This window comes from Oncorhynchus mykiss, chromosome 9 (assembly GCF_013265735.2).
Source record: "Oncorhynchus mykiss isolate Arlee chromosome 9, USDA_OmykA_1.1, whole genome shotgun sequence".
In the NCBI taxonomy this organism is placed as follows: Eukaryota; Metazoa; Chordata; class Actinopteri; order Salmoniformes; family Salmonidae; genus Oncorhynchus; species Oncorhynchus mykiss.
The window spans coordinates 34116986-34135728 of record NC_048573.1 but is presented as its reverse complement, the minus strand read 5'-3'; the positions used below and the strand labels follow the sequence as shown (position 1 = coordinate 34135728).

Genomic DNA, 18743 nt, shown 5'->3' with positions numbered 1-18743 from the left:
GTATTATATTGCACACATGATATAAGCCGTCTACATGATGCAGTATACCATGTAATGTGATTTTATGGCATGGTACAAGGACTTCTACAAAGTGGCTTTTTATCGTTGCATTATTTTCATGTCATGTGGGTCATTTGACATTCTCCTCTACACCCCACAGAGGATTAAGGCAGTGGCGGCCCCAGTAAAGGGAGGTGCGAGTTCTCGCCCCAAAGAGTACAGCATGAAGGGCAGCGAGCTTACCCAGGCTCTGAACCCCAATGGGGACAACATCCTGATCAAGCCCACCCACACCATTGTAGAAACAATGATGTGAGCACTCTCTGTGAGAGGAAATACTGATTGGCGTGCTGTCTACGTTATTATCATTTATTTGCTAACTTTGATAGTGGTAGAACCAGGTTTACATTGTTCTATATATCTGCACTAGGAATATTCTGGTTTGGTTTCTATGATGATGATTAAGAGAGTTTTATATATATATATATATATATATATATATATATATATATATACACACACACTGTATATATTGCTGTTGGGTTGTTTTTTATCTTGGTAATTTTTTATCATATTGTTGTTGTTACCGTTTTTGTTGGCGATGTCAGTTTGGGCAGCATTTTGACATAGAACAACATGTTCTATGTTAACTACCTTTCTGTTGATTGTGGAACATTTTCACTCAACAAAAATACAGTAAACTGAATGTGTAACTAATTGTGTAACATGTTAGGTAGCAAACTATTAAGATAATATCCTTACGTTATTGTGGCAGTATCCTTGTCTGAGGTCATTTGCAATCTGCTATCGACGCCATTTGTTGTGAGATGCAACTGAATGAACCTTCTTTGCGCAAGCGGCGGACGCCAGCCACTCACACCTGCTGGTAGAGTAGCCATCTGTACCACCTAGGCTGAACAAGCGTTGGGCCATTAACCAAAAGGTCGTTGGCTCGAATCCCTGAGCTGACTAAGTGAAAAATCTCTCGGCGTGCCCTTAAGCAAGGCACTTAACTCTAATTGCTCCAGTAAGGCGCTCTGGATAAGACCTAAATGACTCAAATATAAATGTAACATGCTGTGTAGATAAAGTAGTTCATAGGTAAGTCCTTATGGCCAAATACTGCACAAAATGTTCCCGGAAGGATAATGTGTTCCTAGGAGGGAGGTGAGGAAGTGAAGGAGAAAAGAGAAGAAGCATTTTAAGAGTATTTGTACATTGCCTAAGACCGTCACAGTCAGTTACGGTGCATTTATTGAAACCTCTTTTTGCTCTTCATACGTTGAGTTTCACCGATATTTTAGTGATCTGTTACGAAAATTGTCACAAGAACCTGCAGTTTCATTTGCAACATTCATTTCAAAAGAAACACGATATAGCTTCACACCTTTGTGATGTTGTTCATATCTATCCGTTCAAACATGAGCATTATACTCTCACTCACTTGCTATAAATATAAAATATAAAATAAAGGTGGAACATTGCCATGCAACATTCTGTCTCTCTATGACTAAACCTGCGATAGTTGTGAGAACCATAATTTAATTAGAGCCCAAAAAATGTACATTGACAAAATGATTTAAAGAATGTTTTGAAATAATAGTTATTTCTCCAGTGATCTCATTTTAATAGCAGTAACAGTCAGTAAATAACTGTATCAAACAACATTTCCATCAGACTCAATTGTATTTTAGTATTTTACTTGTTTGTGAATCACGTATGCCTTTTTGTATTAACCATTTTATACTGTACAGCATATGAACACTGTCACTGATGACCTATTTCTTCTGAATACAGTCAACAATTCACATTTAATGTTATGACCCTGAATGAAATTTGTAGTGTGCAATTTTCATCAAATAAAATGGCCTTTCCCACTCAAATTATTTCAGTTTTAAAACATATGTAAAAACACTAAACATGATATGAGACCAACATACATTTGAACGTCTAAAGTGAAAGTGAGATTCCTTAACCCAAAGCACGTACATGAACATCCACAGTACGTACAGTGCTTGGTCAACCAAATTCCTTGTCCAGAAAAAAATGTAATACCTGTTGGAAAACCAAGTGTATTTTTTTGTCTAACATCCATCCTCCTTTGAGATGCACCTTGCACCATCTCTTCCTGGATTGAAAATAAACATTTTTTCTTTACATGTCTTGGAGTGAATTATTAATTTGTTCTGTGAGAGCATTTAAGGGCCTACTGCCCTGCTTCTTCCTCATAAAGACAGCTACAGTCAGTATACCCCCCCCCCCCCCCCCCCAAAAAAAAAAATACTATAGTATATTATGGTATACCATAGTATTCACTGTAGTGTTTTTGCGGACTTTACTATAGACTAATGTTTGCAAAAACACTACAGTGAATACTGTAGTATTCACTGTAGAAGTTATAGTTAACTATAGTATAAATATTGTAGTAAAATAAAACTAAAATATACTATTGTAATTAATGTGGTGTTTTTGCAGATTGTAGTACACTGTAATATATACTGTAGTGTCTTTGCTGAATACAGTATACTGTAGTATTTACTGTAGTGTTTTTGCAGAATGCAGTATATTGTGGTATTTACTGTAGTGTTTTTGCTAACATTAATGCAGTATTTACTATTGCTTTTTGTTTTTATTACCTTTGACATAGAAGCGGAGGCTTTCTCCTTGAGGAAACTAAAATAGCACATTTTCCATAACCTGTAGGTAGGTAGGACTGGGAAGAATATCGATAGTTAAAGAGCTTCTGCTCTTTTGAATAACATGTACGGGTCTATACTTACCATGCATACCCACTTATGGGTGGCCAAATTTGGATATGGGCGAGGGGAATGGGCAGGGTTAATGAAATACTGTAGTATTTACAATAGTTAAAAATTGTAGTGTTTTTGGACATTACTGCAGTATTTACTATAGTATTCTACAGTATACTACAAAATTATACAGTAAGTACTACACATGATCGAGGGATAGTGCGTAGTATAGTATTCTACAGTGTACCACAATTTGATAGTAATGTAGTATTATATGGTAAACTGTAATATATTTTCATGTGACTACACACATTCACTTCCAACATGATACAAGGTATTTTCTACATTCATCCTTATTCATAATATACCCAATATTTACATATCGACTGTGACTTAAAACAAGTGCATTAAAATAAGGAGGCTTAAATAACCACACAATAAAAGTGTAGCTTGTGTAATTATCTAAATAATGTTGGTGTGAATAGTAGACTAATACTTAATTTTAGCAATCACAGAGTGAATAAAATACTATTGCCCATAATGCTGACACCCAAATGTGAAAAAACTGTATTCACATACCCAATCAAAATGACAACTCACAGACCACTTACGCCAGGCCACAACAGTAAAATGGACTCATGGGCTATAGGATGTGGCAACTCTGACCATACATTTCTCTCCGAGTTAGTTAAAGCTGCAATATGTAACTTTTGGGGCGACCCAACCAAATTCACATAGAAATGTGTTATAGATATCATTCTCATTGAAAGCAAGTCTAAGAAGCGATAGATCTGTTCTATGTCCACTATTTCTATGCTTCCCGTCCTTAAGTATGGGTTTTCCATCTTTTACTTTTAACAGCTTCAAACAATATTTTTGGTTATGGAAAATATATTTCACAGTGGTTTAGATGGTACAATGACTCAACACTATGCTTGCTTGTTTTGTCACAAACTGAAATTTTACTTCCAACAGATTAGAAACAGAGATGCTGTGCCTCCATTAGATTAATCCATGGAGTGTTAGCCAAAGTGGACATTAAGCGTCACCTTAAAAAGGTATAAGGTGACACCTTGGTATGGCAGACAGAGACATTGAACAGTTGAGAAGCCCCTCTGGTGTTGGGGAAAACTCAGACCCTGTCACCATCGCAGGAACATGTGCGTTTAGTGGAATTTGTTCAGTGCACTATGCACATGTGATGAGTTACCTTGAGTAATCTAATACCTGATTAATAGGAAGGAATATAGTATCACTGCTCATCTTCCCGTCACCTATATTATCAATACTGTTTTGTTGAGCAAGTGCTGCCTCAATGAATCACAATACAACTTGCACTCCACCCCTCAAAATAGCCAATTATAATTATTTGAGCTTGAATCTTCCTTTGCCCCCTTGCTTCGGCCTTACATTGACACAGGGGTGTCAAAGATAGTCTTTTCAATCCGTCCCACAGGTAGTTAGTTAAAAAAAACATACCTAGTAGAAGTGATAACAGACCTATTGTATAGTCTCTTTACTCTATCCAGCTTGCTAAAAGTCATCAAAATGAAATCAAGAATGTCAGGGCGCATCAAAAATGTTGAAATCGATGGATAGAAGACTAACTTTTAACAGCGAGGAAATATAATATAATACATTAGTTTGACAAACCTGCATTGACATTTCTGGTAAATGATCTTAGGTGTCCCTTCTAGGCAGGTGAAAACCATGTTGAGACCTCACCCACAAAGACGTGATGGTCACATCTACAGAGAAGTGAGGGTGGCGGGACTGAGACCATTGTAGATTTATGGCCAGCTTGTTATCTGGGATCAAGAGTGTTAGGGGAGGCTGGCCAAATCTGTCTGGAGCAAGGTCTTTCTTGGTAGAAATATGCATGAAATCATGATTTAACCAAATGTTTCAGGACATGTTCTTTCTGCAAACCTTCCTTTGCTTAATGTCCAAAGGTAGACTGGGCAAAGATAAATGGCTATCATAGAAGAATTCAAGAAAGAAAAAAAAACACTCCATTCCTCAGATCCTTATTTTTCATAACAAGCAGGAAATACATCTCACTAAAGAATCCAATAACATCTTACAAACCAATTTCCTTCAGCCCCCCCCACTACTTAAATAGCTATGCTTGGATGCAGCTGGGGGACAATGTAAACAGAAGAACTGTACAGAAAACAGTGCACTAAGTCACATCTTACATACAAAACCACACATGCAGAATGTCAGTTCAAATAAAAACAATAGAACCAAAAACAGGTATCTGTATCAAATGTATGACAGTTTGAGAGCAACATAAAAACATTCTTAAAACATGGTTCCTCTCGGAGGATTAAAAAGCCGTGAGTTAAGTCCTGAACGGGACAGCATGACTCGCATCTCTTCCCCAGACATTACATGACATGAAACAAATCGTATTTCCACTGAGGCAACTTGGTAAGCAGGCCAGGGCGAGACGTGTTGCGTAAGAGCTTTATAAAAACATCATGTTATGATAAAATAGGAACAGCTCTGGAGAAGGTTCTGTCTGACTGAGCAGGACAGAGACGGCAATTGTTCAGCAGAGAAAAGCTTTACAATTCCCCCTTGTGAACAATGCAAGCTTTCTATGGGTGGGACATTAAATCCTATAGCTACATGTTTATGCTTACTATTATGGGAGGGAGAGACAGCCATAGAAGCTGGGGAAAATACTCTCTAATCAAAGTCCATACCCTATGGAGTGTTGAGGGCTAAAACTCAACAGATACATTAAAATGGGTTCAAATGAAATCATTCATCATCTCAACTGAAAGGTATTTCGTTCCACATTTGTCAGGGGATGTGATTCACTTATGAGGGTTTTTGTAGAGAAACCACTGTACACCTGAGAGTTGATACTGTACACCTGAGAGTTGATACTGTATTGTAAGTACCTCTGGTGTAATGCCTTCTGAAACATGTTTGCATAGGACTAGGGCCACAAGGTTTTTCTAGTCAGGAAAATATATGCTCACAAGATATGCTGATATTGAGGGTAGAATGTTAAAGAGGTGTAGGAGAAAAGTGAGCTCCCGGAACATAATCAGAATACTATGTTCTAATGACAAGGAACACTCCTTTAGAGTGTGAAACACAGCTTTTCAAAACAAAGAATGTGGCATTATCACCATTAGTTGTACAATATATTTAAACATTGAGTGATAAAGCCCGTCAATTCCAGTACATGGATCTGATTTAGGTGACCGACTAGTGCATACAAGCAAAAACGGTGAGTGGTTTGGTTTCAGAAATAGTGAACTTGATTAGGTAAAACCATTGACAAGAACCTTGAAACAAAAACGCTGATGCCAAAAAGTAATGAATGACAAATGCCTGCTCAGTCTACCCAGTAGCTAATAACATGGTGTGAGAAATGTAACAAGAGAAAGAAACCTTCGGCAACAATGAAAGTGTGATAAAAAAAGGCCTTGGTAAGGATTTGTCCTCACGTGACTACCATCAAAATTGGACCCAAATCAATTTTCACAAACACTTTAGACTTTAGGACAGAGTGTGGGGTATCTAAAATAGAAATGTCTGCAATACTTGGCAAGTAACAGTGAACGCCAGCTTAGCATTCTACCTATTTCTGTGGCGCTAACAGTGAGGGGAGCTGGCTGGCCAGGTCGGGCCAGGCTGAAGGGAAGGAAAGGGCAGCCAGCCAAGACATGGCTAAAATAATAGTCCAGCACAGCATGCCTGGACTCCTCCAACACCCACATGTGCGCACGTTCGTGTGTCAAATGTGTGTGTACGTGCAACTCCACCATTCCCCTGCAAGAGGTCACAGAGGGTCACAATTGCACACATTTCACTTTTCTTTTTGTTGAACAAAAACAAAAAACACTGTGGTGGTGCTGTATCCCGAACACACCTTCTCTGAGAGGGAAGTGTGTGTTTGTTTCTCTGGGATTTCTGTAGAGTTGAGCAGGCTGAGTCAGAAGCTGTTACGTAACTACATGTGGTTCTGCCTGAACAGCCCCAGAAGCCTGACTGAGCCTTCTCTGCTCTAGATCACATGAATACACTGACTAACATTGGTCACGGCAAATGTATGTGTGTGGGAGTGTGAATTAGTGACTGAATGTGTGTTTATTCACATACACATGTATTCTCACATCTGAATGTGATTCTGTGTGTATGTACAAGAGATATAACAAAACAAAACCAGTGTGTGAGACGTGCAGTGCCTACATGTCACATGGTATAATGTGTAACACCATTTGAACGTGCTATTATCCATTACCTCCCCCTTGGACCTTTGTCACAGGGCGATACTATTGGTCCTATAATGTAGGAAGCTTAACAGGGAGTCAGAAGGGTCCTCGCAGTCCTGAGGTGGCCCCTTATCTGCCTGTGCCAGGGAGTTTCTGCTGATGACCAGGTCCAAGCTGTCTCCTGCTTCAGTGATGAGAGAAACAGTCAGGAAGCAGTCAAAGTCTCTGGTCCTCGCTCTGTTCACCTGGGACAGGAGCATTCAGTTCAACATAACAAAAACACAAGGTATTAATAGCAAATTAATTCAAAATGTTAGTTGAACAAATATGTGTACCTGCAGAATGCGGTCATAGGGTTTCAACCCGGCCTGGTTGGCAGGACCATCTGGTCGGATCATGTTGACGTAGATGCCTTTCTCTAGGAAGCCATCTGATACACTGAAGCCAAAGTCTCCACAGTCTGGGTCCTTCCTCAGGGTCACCTATAGAACAGACAGTAAGGCACATTCACTTGATCCGTGTAAGTTGCCAAGCTCTCCGTTGGGTCCGGGAACAGTGCGGGGTGTAAATTGACTTAAACTCTGAGCGTAATGGCGCTGACCCCAAAGGCCTAGCTCTCTGTAACCCTCTTAGTGAGCACAACGCCTCCTCCATTGGAAAATAATGGCTTGCTCGGCGCAATGCCATTCTTGCGGAGGTCATGGGAATTGGGCTTTACAGGTCACATATTGCCACAGGCTAAGTGAGTTATGATATGGTTTAGCAATGTAAATTATGCAGATTAGGTATGGAACTGCATCCAATCAAGTTGGCTGTCAGAGGAAATTATACCAATATCAAAAATCATTCAATTACAGGAACTTGGTAGCATCTTAATTGGGGAGGACGGGCTTGGGGTAATGGCTGGAGCGGAATTGATGGACTGGCATCAAATACAGCAAACACATAGTGTCCTTGTGTCTGATGCCATTCCATTCCAGCAATTATCATGAGCCGTCCTCCCCTCAGCAGCCTCCAGTGTTTTCAATCTGCAATTCATGTTTGTTTTTAAGGGCGTGGTTAGATTCAGTTACTAAGTGCTTGTGCCCGTATTCAACCCCACTTCCTAAACCAACAGTACACTGCAGCACAATAGAACAGACTGTACTGTACATGCAGTAGGGTCATGGCAGGTGGCGAGGGGACAATACATTTCACAACACCAGGAGCTAGTGCACTACATTATAATGAGCAGGTTCAGTGTTATGTTGGTTATCTATTATCCCACACACTGCAAGTCCTGACTGGCCTGGCATTCACTGAGTCCAGTTACACTCCAGTGATGGGCAGGGTAGCCTGCAGTTCAGTTAGTGAAGGGTGGCTTCAGTTGGCTTCAGTTCAGTTCAGGGTGGCTTCAGTTCAGTTAGGCTCAGGGTAAGATATTAATTGAACCCAACAGGCATGTTCTCCCTGTGCCATATTATACAACGGGTGGTTCTAATCCTGAAGGCTGATTGGTTAAAACCGCATTCCAGCCGGTGTCTATTCCACAAGTTACCACTAGCTAAATCTATGATGTTAAAATGCCTATTTACTCTGTTCCATCTGACTGCGCAATCCACCGTCTCATCAGCTCAGCCAGGTAATTTATATCTCCACTATAAAAAGCATCTAGACGTTATCTCGCATTTCTTTTAGACTAACATTTCGTTTTCAGCAGCAGAGATTTGTATAAACCTTGCTGTCTGTCTCTCCGACATCTGCAGCGTTGTTTGAATATTCAAATTTGATCTCCAGCTGTCCCATAGTAATGAAAGTGTCGGGAGTCGGGATGAGACAGGCTGCGTTTCTCAGCCAGTTGAAATCATGAATCAGCTGGCATCATATTTATGGATATAAACAAAGAAATATCAATTGAAAAATGAAGTGCAGCTACTTTTCAGTCTTTCCAGCTTCTGTTTAAAGTTAATGTGTTAGCTGTATTGTTGGCTAGCTCCTCTGAACAACTGTGTCCTGACGAGAGAGCACATTTTCTAAGCCAGGCGAAATCGCGCCTCATTACCTCATTGTTATGGACGTATCGAAATAAATGTCACTAGAAAACAGATTAAACAAATGCAGCTACTGTTATAATTCTGGCTGCACTATTTGACGTGATTAAGTTAGCCGTAGTTGGCTAGCTAGAAAGAAAGTGATAAGAATGTTGCCAGCCAGTATGGCAATGGAACATTTAGAACGAACGACTGGGTCGTGTCCATAGATACAGAACAAAAAGCCTGAACGACTGAGTCGCGTCTCTAGCAACCGAACTGATAGAAAGAACAACCAGCCGTCTTGGGGAGCAATCCTAGATGTGTGTCGGGACTATATATGGTGGAAGGATGAAAAAGTATGAATAAATTCATCAAAATAACGTTTATGAAAGTATGTCAATCATTATGTGAATTTGTTGGTAACCAGTATTAGGACAGAGAGTGATAATGCCCTCGAAGCCGGTGTTTGGAGGATATATGTGCACGGTTTTGACTTTGTTTCAGGCTTAACAACACCTGTTACAAACACCAGCTTCAAGGGCATTATCACTTACAGTGCCTTGCGAAAGTATTCGGCCCCCTTGAACTTTGCGACCTTTTGCCACATTTCAGGCTTCAAACATAAAGATATAAAACTGTATTTTTTTGTGAAGAATCAACAACAAGTGGGACACAATCATGAAGTGGAACGACATTTATTGGATATTTCAAACTTTTTTAACAAATCAAAAACTGAAAAATTGGGCGTGCAAAATTATTCAGCCCCCTTAAGTTAATACTTTGTAGCGCCACCTTTTGCTGCGATTACAGCTGTAAGTCGCTTGGGGTATGTCTCTATCAGTTTTGCACATCGAGAGACTGACATTTTTTCCCATTCCTCCTTGCAAAACAGCTCGAGCTCAGTGAGGTTGGATGGAGAGCATTTGTGAACAGCAGTTTTCAGTTCTTTCCACAGATTCTCGATTGGATTCAGGTCTGGACTTTGACTTGGCCATTCTAACACCTGGATATGTTTATTTTTGAACCATTCCATTGTAGATTTTGCTTTATGTTTTGGATCATTGTCTTGTTGGAAGACAAATCTCCATCCCAGTCTCAGGTCTTTTGCAGACTCGATCAGGTTTTCTTCCAGAATGGTCCTTTATTTGGCTCCATCCATCTTCCCATCAATTTTAACCATCTTCCCTGTCCCTGCTGAAGAAAAGCAGGCCCAAACCATGATGCTGCCACCACCATGTTTGACAGTGGGGATGGTGTGTTCAGCTGTGTTGCTTTTAACGCCAAACATAACGTTTTGCATTGTTGCCAAAAAGTTCAATTTTGGTTTCATCTGACCAGAGCACCTTCTTCCACATGTTTGGTGTGTCTCCCAGGTGGCTTGTGGCAAACTTTAAACGACACTTTTTATGGATATCTTTAAGAAATGTCTTTCTTCTTGCCACTCTTCCATAAAGGCCAGATTTGTGCAATATACGACTGATTGTTGTCCTATGGACAGAGTCTCCCACCTCAGCTGTAGATCTCTGCAGTTCATCCAGAGTGATCATGGGCCTCTTGGCTGCATCTCTGATCAGTCTTCTCCTTATCTGAGCTGAAAGTTTAGAGGGACGGCCAGGTCTTGGTAGATTTTCAGTGGTCTGATACTCCTTCCATTTCAATATTATCGCTTGCACAGTGCTCCTTGGGATGTTTAAAGCTTGGGAAATCTTTTTGTATCCAAATCCGGCTTTAAACTTCTTCACAACAGTAACTCGGACCTGCCTGGTGTGTTCCTTGTTCTTCATGATGCTCTCTGCGCTTTTAACGGACCTCTGAGACTATCACAGTGCAGGTGCATTTATACGGAGACTTGATTACACACAGGTGGATTGTAATTTATCATCATTAGTCATTTAGGTCAACATTGGATCATTCAGAGATCCTCACTGAACTTCTGGAGAGAGTTTGCTGCACTGAAAGTAAAGGGGCTGAATAATTTTGCACGCCCAATTTTTCAGTTTTTGATTTGTTAAAAAAGTTTGAAATATCCAATAAATGTCGTTCCACTTCATGATTGTGTCCCACTTGTTGTTGATTCTTCACAAAAAAAAATACAGTTTTATATCTTTATGTTTGAAGCCTGAAATCTGGCAAAAGGTCGCAAAGTTCAAGGGGGCCGAATACTTTCGCAAGGCACTGTAAGTGTAGAGCAGGGTCAGGCTACAGTTCACTGATCAATAGCTTTACAGGGTTGTCTGCATACTCAGTCGATTATATGTTAGCTATTCATGCTATAAGCATGGATTGGATTGGAAATCAACCACATCATTCCCCACGGACCAGGATTGATATCAGTTCGCATTTCAAGTCAGTAAATTCATGAAGTGGACTGAAAATCCAATAATTTGTCAGACCATGAATAGGAACTGAATTGAGATGCCCCCTACCACCCTGCTATGCACCTTCAGCAGTTCCAGGGCTGTAGGGGAAGTGGTCTCCTGGGTCTCTCCTCTCCCTCTGGGGGGTGTGTCCCTGGTCCTGTTGGACCTCTGCAGGTTGCCTTTGGTTTTAGGCTCGTCATGGATGGGACCCCTCTTCACAGGACTGATTCTGCTCTTTAGCACTTCCTGGGACGCCAGATACAGGCTAAGAGTGCTGCCTGTCATGGACGCCTGGGAGAAAACAAAATGATGGGCATGTGAAGGAAATAACTTAATATATTGCACGCACGTACCTATGCCCACACAGCTTGACTGAATAGAAAAAGTGGCAGCAGGTGTCTGGACTGTCTAGACAATCAGACTTTTGTATTGCTTCATTTAGTAGCAGATTGAAACAGATGGGAGGGAGATGTAGCCTACCTCCAGCTCCCTGAGTATCTCTGATTGGCCGCAGGTCTCTAGGTCCTGCAGGGCCTGGGACCAGAAGGTGTCCTCCTGGTTCAGGGTGCCATGGCAACAAGGGGGACTGGCGTATCTATGACAACGCAGTAACCAGAACATGAGAGGAGCCTTGCTGTTCTGGGACTGGGGATGCCTGCTTCTGGTTTGAAACGGGTGTGGCCTGCAAAGCAGTGGGGGTAATGCAGGCATTGCACTGCATAGCGGAGAGGTCCTTTAAAAACCTTTCAGGCCTCAGGGAGGGCAAGCGTTAACTCTCTCACTATCACAGTAGAAGGCGCAAAACAGTGTATTCCATTAGAACAGACAGAGCCTTCATGCAGATGGTTAATAGTTTAAAAGTTAGGCCACACAAAAATTCTTCAAGAGTTGACAATTTGTGGCAGTGAAGGTCACAAGTTGAGAAAAAAATCTAGTGAAGAGTCAAGAGTGAGGCAACAGACAATGAACAGGTGTGTGTCTGTTTGGGCCTTTGGGTGCTTTAGAGGGACAGGTTTGGTGAAGACAGAAGCAACACAGAAAAAAAATGTGTTTATGTGAAACACCAGGAACCTCACGGGCAGTTAGTAAAGCAGATTAGAGAGAGAATACCTGAGAAAGAGAGAAAAAGCACAGATAGATGAAGCACGACAACATGGATGAATGAAACAACTGTGGAGATTTCGAGAAAAATTGCATATTTCTTGGATTCACTTTACAAATTGATAGCTGATAGATAGTTGATAGATACATATTGACTTTTAGACTAAACCAAACTTGTTTATGTTGCTCATTGCTTACATTCATCAATGGAGGCATACAGAAGGCATACTTGAAGATGAAAAGGAAAAAATAACAGCATTGAAAGCCACAAAATGAAACAATGTTTGATGTAAAAATGTGATACGTATTACACTTACTTAACACATAGTTTTCTTAAAATGTCTTAAAGCATTGTTGGTTAAGGGCTTGTAAGTAAGCATTTCACTGTAATGTGAATTGTATTCGGCACATGTGACATAACATTTTAAATGATAAAATCCATGTGCCATGTCCAGATCTGCATGTGCTAAAACCTCTTGAAACTAGGGGGCACTATTTTCATTTTTGGAAAAATAACGTTCCCAAAGTAAATGGGCTATTTTGTCAGGACAAGATGCTAGAATATGCATATAATTGACAGCTTAGGATAGAAACACTAAAGTTTCCAAAACTGTAAATATTGTCTGTGAGTATAACAGAACTGATATTGCAGGGAAAAGCCTGAGGAAAATCCAATCTGGAAGGGACTCTTATTTAGAAAGCTCTGCGTTCCTATGCATCCCTATGCGTCCCTATTGAGCAGTGAATGAGATATCAACAAGATTCCTTTTTCTATGGCTTCCCTAATGTGTCTAGTGTCATAATACATAGTTTGAGGCTTTTATTTTGAAAAATGAGCCTGAACGAGAACATTGCGTCAGTGGTCAGCTGGAGGCTCTCAGAGTGTTTTGTGCATAAAAGAAAAATGCGGCCATTGTTTCTCTCTTTCCTACTAAGAAGCCATCTGTCCCGGTTGATATACACTGCTCAAAAAAATAAAGGGAACACTTAAACAACACAATGTAACTCCAAGTCAATCACACTTCTGTGAAATCAAACTGTCCACTTAGGAAGCAACACTGATTGACAACACATTTCACATGCTGTTGTGCAAATGGAATAGACAACAGGTGGAAATTATAGGCAATTAGCAAGACACCCCCAATAAAGGAGTGGTTCTGCAGGTGATAACCACAGACCACTTCTCAGTTCCTATGCTTCCTGGCTGATGTTTTGGTCACTTTTGAATGCTGGCGGTGCTTTCACTCTAGTGGTAGCATGAGACGGAGTCTACAACCCACACAAGTGGCTCAGGTAGTGCAGCTCATCCAGGATGGCACATCAATGCGAGCTGTGGCAAGAAGGTTTGCTGTGTCTGTCAGCGTAGTGTCCAGAGCATGGAGGCGCTACCAGGAGACAGGCCAGTACATCAGGAGACGTGGAGGAGGCCGTAGGAGGGCAACAACCCAGCAGCAGGACCGCTACCTCCGCCTTTGTGCAAGGAGGAGCACTGCCAGAGCCCTGCAAAATGACCTCCAGCAGGCCACAAATGTGCATGTGTCTGCTCAAACGGTCAGAAACAGACTCCATGAGGGTGGTATGAGGGCCCGATGTCCACAGGTGGGGGTTGTGTTTACAGCCCAACACCGTGCAGGACGTTTGGCATTTGCCAGAGAACACCAAGATTGGCAAATTCGCCACTGGCGCCCTGTGCTCTTCACAGATGAAAGCAGGTTCACACTGAGCACGCGACAGAGTCTGGAGACGCTGTGTAGAACGTTCTGCTGCCTGCAACATCCTCCAGCATGACCGGTTTGGCGGTGGGTCAGTCATGGTGTGAGGTGTTATTTCTTTGCTCGCCAGAGGTAGCCTGACTGCCATTAGGTACCGAGATGAGATCCTCAGACCCCTTGTGAGACCATATGCTGGTGCGGTTGGCCCTGGGTTCCTCCTAATGCAAGACAATGCTAGACCTCATGTGGCTGGAGTGTGTCAGCAGTTCCTGCAAGAGGAAGGCATTGATGCTATGGACTGGCCCGCCCGTTCCCCAGACCTGAATCCAATTGAGCACATCTGGGACATCATGTCTCGCTCCATCCACCAACGCCACATTGCACCACAGACTGTCCAGGAGTTGACGGATGCTTTAGTCCAGCTCTGGGAAGAGATCCCTCAGGAGACCATCCGCCACCTCATCAGGAGCATGCCCAGGCGTTGTAGGGAGGTCATACAGGCACATGGAGGCCACACACACTACTGAGCCTCATTTTGACTTGTTTTAAGGACATTACATCAAAGTTGCATCAGCCTGTAGTGTGGTTTTCCACTTTAATTTTGAGTGTGACTCCAAATCCAGACCTCCATGGGTTGCTAAATTTGATTTCCATTGATAATTTTTGTGTGATTTTGTTGTCAGCACATGCAACTATGTAAAGAAAAAAGTATTTAATAAGAATATTTCATTCATTCAGATCTAGGTGTTATTTTAGTGTTCACTTTATTTTTTTGAGCAGTGTATTATCGAATAGATATTTGAAAAACACCTTGAGGATTGATTATAAAAAACGTCATGTTTCTGTCGATATTATGGATCTAATTTGGAATATTTTTCGGCGTTGTCGTGACCGCAGTTTCCGGTGGATTTCTCAACCAAATGTGAAGTTCAAACGGAGGTGTTTCGGCTATAAAAAAAATTTACTTTATGGGACAAAATGAACATTTGCTGTCTAACTGGGAGTCTCGTGAGTGAAAACATCCGAAGCTCATCAAAGGTAAACGATTTCATTTGATTGCTTTTCTGATTTTCGTGACCAAGCTGCCTGCTGCTAGCTAGGCATAATGCTATGCTAGGCTATCGGTAAACTTACACAAATGCTTGTTTTGCTTTGGCTGTAAAGCATAATTTCAAAATCTGAGATGACAGGGTGATTAACAAAAGGCTACACTGTGTTTCAATATATTTCACTTGTGATTTCATGAATATGAATATTTTCTAGTAATATTTTTTGTCCGTTGCGTTATGCTAATTAGTGTCAGTTGAAGACAATTCTCCCGGATCCGGGAGAGGGAGTTCCAAGATTAAGAGCAGGATAAAGCACAAACAGACTAGAAACCTGCTAATCCTTTGTTCTCGCCTGAAGTAGGCGCTCACCCAGCAGCCTTATCCCAGTCATCCTCATCGTATCTCCCATCGTAGAGTTGGGAGTGGTGGGTAAGGGCGGTAAGGCCAGTGGAGGTGAGGTGAGTCCTGGTCGGTTTGGTGCGTCTCCACTCGTTAGGCTGGAAGGTCAAATCTGCACCTCTGTGGAGATACGTTCCTGAACACAAAGGACAAAAGCAACCATAAATAAACATGTCAACATTCTACCCACTCCTAACAACTGATTTCAGGACAGTCATGTGAGAATAGCAATCATCTAAAGTGGCCTAAGCTGGTTGTCTAAACTGGTAATGACTGTGCGGCTGTGTTCTGTCCTCACCTTGGCTGCCGTAGCCAGTGTCGATGCCGGAACCGTCCCAGGAGCTCATGGCAGAGTACACGCTGGGCCCGGTGGCAGAGTACACCCCTGAGTGTTTACTGGTCTTCTGGTAGTCAATCAGCTCATCCTCTGTGTCGCTCGGGAATCCTGCCTGCTCCGACATCTGCTGCCCATCCGATTCTACATGGAACAGAGAGAGAATGGAGAGTCAAGAGAGAATCATAACTCAACGTAATGTAATGTATTTATGTCAATGAAACTCTTCTAACAAATACAAGGCTCAGCATGCCCTTCCATGCATACTTTTTTTTAAGCATCTTGATTAACAAACTTAACAACAGTAGTACATACCGTCTTGGCGTTTCTTGATCTTAAGGGTGACAGTCTCTCCGGCCATTTGGAGTAGATGGATGGCCTCACTCAGGGGTTTCCCCTTCAGACTCACACAGTTGATGGCCAGGACACGGTCCCCTATATGGATGGCACCAGTCCTATAGAAGACAAAATGAAGACAAAAGACAAAATTAATACAAAATGACAGACTACAAATTTCCTTCAAAGGAAGACGGGTATCATGAGACAACAGATATACATATCAATCATATTACAAACATTAGATAAGATAAGTGAACAAGAAGGTAATTGGTTGTTCAAACGACCTAAAATAGAGGACGGGAATATCAGCTCAAATGACATGCTGTAACACCCTTAAACAAGTGTATGAACTTGTATGAACTTTCCCCCCCACTAAGGGTGGGGGAAAAACGCTGCAGCTAAGCAGTCACTACTTCACAGCTCTGTTCTCTTAACTGAAGCACATAACTTACAGGTTTGGAACCAGGCTTGGTCTGTGAGAGGTTTTGCTGAGAAAGCGACTTCCTGCTATCCTGTGGAAACCTTAGCTGTGACGTGAATTGAGTATATAGAATGCTTATTCATAGTATGGATATAGTTAGTATGCCAGAAGTTCCCGGATGTCGTACTAAATTTGCCAAAATATGAAGTTTACACACAAAGGACACTATATTCGTACTTTAGGGCCCATAATGCAATTCTTCTGGAAATGGCTTCACATTGTTTTCAGATTTGAAGAAAATGGCGGAAAATATGCGCCGCCGAAGTACAACGAGAGCGGATACAAATTCATTGCTTTGGCTAATTACAACAAATGTTAAGAAAATGTTGAGCAATGTAATAAATTACTTTTCAAATAAATTACCTTACACGTTATGTTGGCTGACAAATTGTTAGCTACGCTGTCCTTAAGAACCACATAGCATATCAATACAGCAGTATGTACCGATATGTTAGCTAGCTACCTAACGTTAGTTGGCTACTTACACGTCAAACTTGCCAGTATATTAACTACAGGTTAACTACCCAACGTTTATTGACTTGATCATTCCCGTCATTCTTAGCTTAGCTAAAGGGTATAGTCATTGTGCGTTCTCAATGGACATTCGGGTGCTTTCAAAAATTCACTTTCAGAGCACTTTCGTCTGAGTGTACCAGAGCACAGAATAATGAGCTCAACACCCGTTGAATATGGCAGACATAATTCAATTGTTGCCAACAGCACAGTTACAGTCGCCAACGCTATGGATGACATGAAAACTGCCTAACCAGCTCTGCTAGGGAACGTAAAATGGTCAGAGTGTTCTCTCATGTGTCTGGAAGTAGCTAGCAAGCTAGCCAACGTTAGCTTGGGTGCTTGACTGCCGTTGTAAGGTCAGAATGCTCAAATCAACCCTACTCCCGAGCGTCCAGTATGCGCTCCGAGAGCAAAACGCTCTGAATTTACTCTGGCACTCCAGATTGAATTTAAGAACACATCCGAAGTCGTAAAATGTCTAACTAGTCATTTGTCATGCTAACTAGCTCGCAAGAGGTTGCATAGCAACAACATCAACTTCCCGTAGACAGGAGAAGAGCTAGTACGCTCAACCAAAAACATACTGTTTGTTTATAGTATACTAAAATGAACTAAGAGTATTTAGTATATACTCATTAAGTACGTAGTATACAATATGTTTGTATAGGTATTAAAACACAGCTTTAGTGTTTGAACCTCCTAACCGTAACAATACAGTAGATTATTATTATTATTTTTTTTTACATAGTTTCCTTTTTCATCCTGTTTATCGAATATAATCAGCTGATAATATTGGTGAAACGATATATGGTTGGGCTCTAATAAGAAGGCGATAAAGGACATCAGAGTGTGGTTCCTTCTCTGTTTCAGAGGCTTTTCTGTATGGTCGCGACAATGAAACAGCCCGACTGTCCAGTTTGGCAAGAGAGTAACAAAGAGCTGATTAAGCAAACATCAGACCAGACAGCTATTGTTTATTGACATATTTTACACTGTGTGGCTTTGAGGGTGTGGCAAAAATCACAATTCGTAGCATCCTTATTTCAATCATAAATCACAACCATAATAGTAGAGTCGAGGTGCATCTCAATAGTCCAACCTTCGACTATCTATACTGACATTAAAGAATTGTACAGAAAATCCAGACAGAAAACAGATCCCGGGCAGGCCTCCTCCATATTGCTTTCACCTACAGCCTGTCTATACATACAGTACAGATGAAGCAGAGGAGACAAGGAAAGGCTTTTGACACCTATGGAGCCAGTCTATGGGAGAATCTCAATTATATACTCCTCGTGTCCTCTCTCCTCGGCTCCTTCTCAAAACCCATTAGAGGAGGTCAGAGGGGAGAGGACGCGAGGAGTATGCAATTGAGATCTTCCCTATAGTCTCATCACCTCTAACCACTCTTATAATAGGAGCGCCAACCTCATGCCCCTGACACCTGAACCCCAA

At 41.4% G+C, this 18743-nt stretch overlaps 2 protein-coding genes across 4 annotated transcripts in view; one reads left to right on the top strand and one right to left on the bottom strand.

Annotated features, from left to right (window-relative positions):
• Nucleotides 1–2159, top strand: part of LOC110531953 (sodium- and chloride-dependent taurine transporter) — a 29607-nt gene extending 27448 nt beyond the window's left edge. For both annotated transcript variants that reach the window (XM_021615500.2, XM_036987842.1), the window contains exon 14: nt 161–2159. In XM_021615500.2, the coding sequence (XP_021471175.1) occupies nt 161–316 (156 nt within the window). In that variant the 3' untranslated portion in view covers nt 317–2159. The remainder of the gene's footprint in view (nt 1–160) is intronic.
• Nucleotides 2160–6857: 4698 nt separating this feature from the next.
• The window catches only part of LOC110531951 (glutamate receptor-interacting protein 2), a 70803-nt gene continuing 58917 nt past the window's right edge, over nt 6858–18743 (bottom strand). For both annotated transcript variants that reach the window (XM_021615495.2, XM_021615497.2), the window contains exons 18-24: nt 16268–16407; nt 15917–16096; nt 15589–15754; nt 11838–11952; nt 11439–11648; nt 7321–7467; nt 6858–7230 (exon numbers count right to left, since the gene is read on the bottom strand). In XM_021615495.2, coding sequence (XP_021471170.1) covers nt 7033–7230; nt 7321–7467; nt 11439–11648; nt 11838–11952; nt 15589–15754; nt 15917–16096; nt 16268–16407 — 1156 coding nt within the window. In that variant the 3' untranslated portion in view covers nt 6858–7032. The remainder of the gene's footprint in view (nt 7231–7320; nt 7468–11438; nt 11649–11837; nt 11953–15588; nt 15755–15916; nt 16097–16267; nt 16408–18743) is intronic.